The sequence below is a fragment of the Triticum aestivum genome, chromosome 6D, assembly GCF_018294505.1.
Source record: "Triticum aestivum cultivar Chinese Spring chromosome 6D, IWGSC CS RefSeq v2.1, whole genome shotgun sequence".
Lineage (NCBI taxonomy): Eukaryota > Viridiplantae > Streptophyta > Magnoliopsida > Poales > Poaceae > Triticum > Triticum aestivum.
This window is the reverse complement of record NC_057811.1, coordinates 475,202,736-475,211,175: the sequence shown is the minus strand read 5'-3', so window position 1 is coordinate 475,211,175 and position 8,440 is coordinate 475,202,736. Positions and strand designations below refer to the sequence as shown.

The 8,440-nt window shown below is 41.4% G+C and overlaps 1 protein-coding gene across 1 annotated transcript; it reads left to right on the top strand.

The window, feature by feature from the left end:
- Positions 1 to 4,154: 4,154 nt before the first annotated feature.
- LOC123144773 (cysteine-rich receptor-like protein kinase 10) lies at positions 4,155 to 8,009 on the top strand. Its single transcript, XM_044564010.1, has 9 exons — positions 4,155 to 4,232; positions 4,362 to 4,956; positions 5,369 to 5,473; positions 5,561 to 5,721; position 6,082; positions 6,143 to 6,292; positions 6,440 to 6,671; positions 7,270 to 7,423; positions 7,758 to 8,009. The coding sequence occupies exons 1-9, from the start codon at positions 4,155 to 4,157 to the stop codon at positions 8,007 to 8,009; spliced, it is 1,728 nt and encodes a 575-aa protein (XP_044419945.1).
- The last annotated feature ends 431 nt before the right edge of the window (positions 8,010 to 8,440 follow it).

The following is an 8,440-nucleotide window of genomic DNA, read 5'->3' as shown; positions in this document are numbered from 1 at the left end:
CCATGCACCTACCACAATTTACTAGACAGCTGCAAAACGTATAGTGAGATATGTGAAAGGTACCATGAATCTTGGACTGACCCTTCAACAGATCTTCATCTACTCTTGTTAGTGCCTTTTCTGATTCAGACTGGGCAGGATGTCTGGATGGCAGACGTTCTACTGGTGGGTTTGCAATATTCTTTGGACCTAACCTTATATCATGGTGTGCAAAGAAACATGCTACTGTGTCCAGGTCAAGTACAGAAGCTGAGTACAAGGCACTTGCAAATGCCACAGCAGAAATCATTTGGGTTCAGTCTATGTTGAAAGAACTTGGACTAAAATCCACACAGGTTCCCTGCTTATGGTGTGATAATCTTGGTGCTACCTATCTGTCTGCTAACCCTGTGTTCCATGCAAGAACAAAACACATTGAGATCGATTTTCACTTTGTCAGAGAACGAGTTGCTAATCGACAGTTGGAGATTCGTTTTGTTCACTCTAGAGACCAGGTTGCAGATGGCTTCACAAAGGCATTGCCTACAAGGAACTTTAATGAATTCAAACGTAATCTCAATCTCATGGAGTTGTGATTAAGGGAGGGTGTTAAACATAACACACCCGATGGTTATCACGGTTACAACAGGAATCAGGTGCGACGGTGGAGAGATAGATTAGGTTGTTAGTATTTTCCTTTTATCTCTTTGTAACAACTCTCTCCATCTCTATCCTATCCATTGTAGCACAAGTTGTATCTCAACTACCGAACCTTGTACGCTATCAGGGAGGTCGTGACCCTGCTATATAAACACGGAACCGTCAACCAAAGATGGTATGACGTTAAAGCCTTTCTACAAGATCAGCCTATTACATCGAGTGCGAACATCAGTTTGGTGCAAAAGTAAGAAATGACTCCGCCGGAATGTCAAGAACAAATCCAGTATGGGAAATCCTTTGGAAGCTGCAGGTACCAAGTAAAGTTAAAATATTTGTCTGGCGAGCCCTACATGGCACTGTCCCGGGCATGTGCATTTTGTGCAAGACACATCAAAGTAAATCCCCAGTGCCCAATCTGCAAGTGAGGTCCTGAGGATATCCGTCACTTGATTTTCACTTGCAAGCGTGCAAAGGAGGTGTGGGGGAGACTTGGATTGCAAGAGGAAATTAACAAGGCCCTTTGTGTTGATCGATCGGGTTCGGTGGTACTAGAAGAATTAGCCCAATAAGGAAATCCCCAGTACTCGGTCAGCTTGGACTGCAGGAGACAATCAATAAGGAAATCCCCAGTACTCGGTCAGCTTGGACTGCAGGAGACAATCGCCGTAGCAGCGTGGTATATTTGGTATGAACGTCGGGAAGCTGTTAAGGGTGAAAATATTAAGAGTTCAGGGCATACTGCTTTTGCTATTCAGGCAATAACAATTAATCATGCGCAACCGCCGAAAGTAGTGGCACCTAGTGCAAGATGGGAGAAGCCTTTGCCTGGTCACTACAAACTGAACACCGACGCCACATATTTTGAGGATGGAAGCGGAGCAATTGCTGTTGTATTGAGGAACTGGCGTGGTGAAGCAATTGCAGGAGTGGCTCAGCCCATCCAGAACGCTATGAACGCACAAATTGCAGAGGCACTTGCAGTAAAACGGGGTCTGAAGATGCTCTTTGAAAGAGAATGTTCCAGAGTAACAGTGGAATCTGATTGCCTGGAACTAGTGGATGCTTTCAAAGGTGGCAATGAAATCTGGAGTGCTTACACGCCCATACTAGTGGACTGCTTTGAATTAGCGCATGGAATCCCTTCCATTTCCTTTCAGCATTGCCCGCGGGAAGCTAATAAGCTGGCACATTTTTTAGCTAGGTATAGCTATGAGCAAGGTAGCACGTATGAATGGGCAGAGGAAGCCCCAAACTTCTTGTTATCGCGTGTACTCTTTGATGTAACCTTGCCACGAGATGAATAAAGTGCCATGAGGCTTTCCCTTAAAAAAAAAAACGGGATCGGGAGTTAGATTAGATCGGTCGCAAAACAGCGATCGCATCCTCGTCAGCCATCACTACTCGGCCTCGGCGCTTCGGCTACTGGTGTTGCTGCCTAGTGCCTACACGAGGATCGATCAGCGATTGGGCGACAATCCTCAGGCCGCTCCTCGATTGAAAATGGGATCGTCTGATCGATCGGCGACCGCGATAGTTCCATCCTCCGGGTGATCTCACCGTCTCACGGCTTACATCCTCCAGGTGCTTCATGGCTTCAAAACAGATAACATGCCATTGGTGTGTCCTCCTTTTTAATTAGTTTAAATTCCTACTCTTAATTACTACTCCCTCCATTTCTTTATATAAGGTCTATTTGTTTTTCTTTTCAAGAGTCAAACCAGTCCATGTTTGACCGGGTTTATAGAAAACTACATCAATATCCACAACACGAAATTTATATCATTTGATCCATCATGAAAAGTAGTTTCATATTTTATCTATTAGGTATTGTGGATGTTATTTTATTTTATAATCTTGGTCAAACATTCAAATGGTTGACTTGCACTGAAATCAATTCACCTTATATTCTGGAAAAAAGGAATATTTTTCTAATTATCTTTTGGCAGGGATCATTACAGATTGATTCTTGCCTTCTGGGTTAAAGATCACAGTATAGCAATTTAACCGGACAGAACACGAGACTAGGTGAGTTAGACGGTTCCTCTAATTGTCAAACATTGACGCATAATCTCCAATTATCTACTGCCGTATCACTTCAATTTTATTTTATTCGTCTTTTGTATCTCGTGTTTCAATAATTCAGATTGGAGTCATCATGGGGAAACATCAGTTTGGTGCCTACAAGCGCAAGAGAAAAGAAAGAGAACAAAATTTAATTAATCAATATTACGCAACTGGGAGTTCAATAGGCATGATTTTTTATATACCCAATTATTATGTAAGACATTGTATTATATACATTATAAATTTTTCTGCAAGATATATATACATTATAATTGCTCATTAGTTCACTTTTCTAGTGAGATAGGGCCCCATTTTTTAGTTTCGCACAGGCCCCGGATTTTGCCTTCCCGGCCCTGCACAGATCGTCAGAGTCTGATGCATATCTTCACCTAGCAAGATATTAATATCACGCAAAGAAGTTGAATCAAGTTGATTTCGGATTACGATTTAGGAATATCTTTCACCCCAGCCAAAGCCAATGCCATGGCGACGCACTATATGTGGAATGAAAAGAGTAATAAGCAAAAGAAGTTAAATAATTCATTAAGATAATGCTTAATGATAATTATTTATTTTAGCTATTTATGATCTTTATTAATCTTCAAAAACAAATTACATAACAAAATGGTAGGATGGCCAGAGAATTAGTGCAGCGAAAAACTGATTGCCATGCGAAAATTGATAAAATTACCATGTTTTCATATAGAATTTGCAATGTTCTAAAGTAAAAGTTGCCATGTAGTGTAATTTTTTTTTAGAAGAATTGCCATGCTGCAGCGGGTAATTGTCATGTGTTTGATTGGGATCCGACATACTTGAGGGAGCCAAAAAAATTACGCTAAAATTATGACGTCAGATGTATATTGGGGTCCTTTAGTTATGGACGAAAATCGCGTCCAAGTTTCGCATGCGCGGCCGTGGCCAAAGCACTGACACTAAAATTCTTGGGGAAACGCATGGGGAAACCACCTTGAGGTAGAGAAGTAGTCCAAATCCAATCCAGTACGTAGCGGTTACCTATCCATTCATATAGAGCACTTTATTCATTCATATGGAACATTGACTTGAAGAATTGTATATAGTCTATGTCCAATTATTAATCCAGAATGGAGTATGCATCTCCATATGGCAGAATTGAGCTTCATTCTTCAATAAAGAACAAAAGGTCAGAGTCACAAAACTTCTGCTCTGGTCCTCGGAATACTCGCGGCAAGTTCCGAAGTGCCCAATGTCACTCTTAAACTGACAATTTGTAGAAAACAAGCAAAGTACATCCCATCAAGCAACTTAATTACTACAGTTTGCTATTACTAGTTGGTCACGATGTTTCAAAGAAAAAAAATTAGTTGGTCACGGTTATATTAGACAGCCTCAAGCTCACGCTTCCACTCAAAGGCTCCAAGCCAACCAGTTGAACGCTCTCGAACGTACGTACCTCACCAGTCACCACCATGCCAACGTGCCTCCTCCCCCTCTTCCTCCTCCTCGCCTCGTGGCCACCGACGGCGAGAGTTGACGCTGCCTCCACGGTGAGCCCGCTGAAACCAATTTGCAACCTGACCGCCCGCACGTACACGGCAGACAGCAGCTACGGGTCCAACCTGCAGGATCTCGGAGTGACCTTGGCCAGGGATGCCGGTGCGTCAGGCTTCGCCAAGGGCAGCTCCGGCGAGGCGCCCGACAAGGTCTACGGCGAAGTGCTCTGCCGCGGCGACTACACCGGCACCAAGTGCAGCAACGGCCTCACAGCCGCCTTCCAGGACGTGGACGTGCTCTGCCCGACCAGGAGTGCCGTCGTCTACTACGACCAGTACATGATCCGCTTCACTGACGATGAGCAGTCCCTCTCGAACACTAGCAACGAGCCGGAATGGGTCGCGAGTAATATGAACTCCGTTTTGGGTATAGAGGCGGCGCTGCGGTTGATGGAGAGGGTGGTGACCCTGATGAACAAAATGGCCGACCTGGCCACTTCCAGCTCCAGCTCCAGGTCGTACGCGACCGGCGAGGTTGGTTTCGCTGAGCAGGGCATGAGTACTGTGTACGGGATGCTGCAGTGCACGCTGGACCTCACCGGGCCACAGTGCAAGAGCTGCCTTGGCGACATCATCAGGCAGATAGTGAAGCTGTTCAGCAATATCACCGACCATCAGGCCCAGATCGGTGGGAGGATTATTGGAGTACGCTGTAATCTGCGATTCGAGAAGGAATTGTTCTTCGAGGAGGACACTATCAAGATCGACATGCCGAAAAGTACGTGTTGCTTCACTGCTTACAATTTGCATTTGCATTATTAACTTTGAAGGAACACTTATACTCCCTTTGTCCAGAATTACTTGTCTTAGATTTGTCTAGATACGGAGGTAATACGGTACCTTGAAATATGAAGTTTATGGATATGCAGATAAATCTGGAGAAAACCATACGCACAGTTGAACATAATTTTCTAAACCAAGCAAAAGGGAAACAAATGTTGTTCCAAAGTCCCTAAAATGTACTCCCTCCATCCCATGTTAATTGTCGTTTAAACAGATGTATCTAAACGTATTTCAGTGCTAAATGCATCTGTTTGAGCGACAATTAATATGGGACAAAGGGAGTACTACTTATTTGCCGTCTTTTTTCATACTGACTTTTCTCTCTCTTTTCCATACATTTATCCAAGATGGAATGAGCGGGGTGCTTAAGATTGTCATATTTGGAGTTCCTCTTGTAGTTCTGCTCATATTAGGATTGCTTCTAAGGCCATGCATTGTGAAGAAAGTCCGAGGTATATTGTTGTTGTGTTTTTTTGCATTGACTTATTCTTCATTTTCTTTCACATGAATATGTAACTTACCTGCCCATTCTTGGGTAGAATTATTATTGCATAGGGATCTAGTCATCCTTGAAAAGGAAATTGTAAGTGAAAGCGACTCGAGGTTTTCACTATTCAGATATTCCAAGATAAGAAGTGCTACTGATAACTTTTCAAAAGAGAATAAACTTGGAGAAGGTGGATTTGGTCATGTTTACAAGGTAATGGCATTTACTTGAATCAACATTTGTGAATGTTAGCCTTACTGAGACAAAATAACATTCCTTTTAGTTTTTGCAATCTTAAATTTCAGTTCTTTTTCCGCTTGTTATTTTTTAGTTAATTCAAAGATTAAAAAAAATCATATGTGACTTCATTTCTTATATTTAATAGAGCTTTATTTTGTCCCCTCGAAGCATCAATGACACATGCACATGAAAGGACACTTTATTAAATAGAAATCATCTCAATATAGCATCGTGAACAAGCATAGATTGCCATGCATAACATTTACCATATTCTCAAGATAGCATTAGTCATCTATTGATCTCTCATGTAAAAATACATGTAAACTTCACTAGGGTCGGTTGACTCGTGATCAGGACATAGCGGTCAAACGACTTTCTCCGAATTCAGTTCAAGGATTCCGTGAGTTCATGAATGAAATCAAACTCATAGCCAGCCTCCAGCACAAGAATCTGGTCAGGCTTCTTGGATGCTGCATCAAAGGCAAGGAGAGGATACTTGTATATGAATTTTTGCCAAGTGGTAGCTTGGAAGAGTTCATTTTTGGTAAGTTCACTTTTCCCTGGGAAAAACAAAAGATAACACCATTCTACTTTCACGCAAAAATAACAAAAGGCAGAAATATCTTCTATTTCTTTATTCTAGTGAAAACAATGTATCTCTGTGTTCACATTTAAAATTGTAATTCACTAGGGGCAGGAGCAAAGCAGAGCTGGCCCTTGCGTCGCCACATAATTGAAGGAATAACAGAAGGCCTTGTCTACATGCATGACTACCCGCATGAGTGCATAGTCCACAGAGACTTGAAACCAAGCAACATCCTATTAGATCATGAAATGAATCCAAAAATTTCTGACTTTGGGATCGCAAGGATATGCCTCTCCAACGTGACGGAATCAAATACAACGACAGCTATGGGAACATTGTAAGGTTTTCATTTTTATGAGCTTCACATGTTAGGTCAGACTTTATATTTTGTTAGTAAGTGAATCATACTGAAGATAATTAAGGGAATATTTATTTAGCTAGCTAAGTACCTTGTTAGTTGAGAATAACTTGAGTTCCAATGATTCATCAAAATTACATGACGTATATTTAAAGGAGATGGTGTTAATATTTTTGAGCGTATGCAATACATAGATATATACTATCGCACTGTATAGGTCATGGAGATGGAAACATAACATTATCTGTGTATATGCATTCAAAACTTATTGCACAAACTAATAGACATGAATCTCTGCACACCTATGACTTGTATTAGTGTTGACTTATTCAAGGCATTGTCATACTTAAGTCAACTAAGTCTACAACTTCTCCTCCCTTCCGTGATCTTTCTTGCAAATCTGCAATGATAAGAATACTGGGGTTGTCAAATACAAAAGAGGAAAAGTTCAATCAGCAATGGAACTGATTTGATCAAATGAGCACATGTCACGCCTATCATCTTCCCATGATATTTCTTTTGTCGTGAACCGTGATAATTTATAATAACCTTGCTGGCATATATTGTTTTATTACAGTGGATACATCGCGCCGGAATATTGCTCCCAGAGTGTGTACTCAACAAGGTCAGACGTTTTCAGCTTCGGCATCCTAGTTCTCGAGATCATAAGTGGGAAGAGGGCCATCGGTTCCTACCAATTATCTGGAAGATCATACGAACTCAGGAAATATGTGAGTAAAATAAAACATTTCAAAAACAAAGAATCCACACATTATATTACTTCAGATGTCCCTCTACAAAGCCAGCAATTATTATGTGTTATCTTTTTCAATCTCTATATATAATCCCTATACCTAGTTAACTATCACCTCCTTTTGTCATGAAAAAGAAATACTCATCTCTTTGAACTTTTTTTCAAAAAAATGACCTGTACATATGATTGCAAGACATACTTCTTGAACGCAAGCCATACTTCTTGAACGCACAACTAATATGTTTGGCTAATAGACCTGGCGACTATGAATAAGGTCACTAGTTTTAACGCATACTCTGTTTGCATAATAGGCATGGCAACTGTGGAGAGAGCAGAGGTGCGACGAGCTGGTGGATGATTCGCTAGGCGAGGAGTACCCTGAAATGGACGTTATGAGGTGCATCCAGATCGCGCTCTTGTGCGTCCAAGATGTCGCGGAGGACAGGCCTACCATGCACGACGTCACGACGATGCTGGGCAACGGAAACAAGAGGCTGCTCCGGCCTGCGCAGCCTGGTTCTTGCAGTATACACATCTTCACCGATGCTGAAATAGAGGTGTGAGCCAGGAGCAAACTAAGGCTTGTTGAGTAGACATCGGTGATGTTTGTTGTCTGTTGAAGAGAAGCAATGTGCAGATGGTAAAGGAACTGTTGGCGTGCATTTTTGTTGTATATAAATGACTTTTTCTCACTTCTCTTTGTTTTTTATTACCTTTTTGACACAAGTGTCTTTGCGTTGTGTAGAAATGGTCCTTTCTCACTTCTCTTAGTCTTTTTGCTTGCCTGGCTGGTCCAAAGTCATGATATTTTCGTTATATAGTTATTTTTCATGGTCCAAATTAAATAAATTTGAGATAAAAATTGGAGCCACATGTAGCTACCACCAAGGGTAGCAAATTATTTCTGGTTTTTAAAATATGTGAATACTTCTTTTGATACAAGACATTAACACTTTTTTATATATAAGAATGTAAATAGATACGATCGGATAAG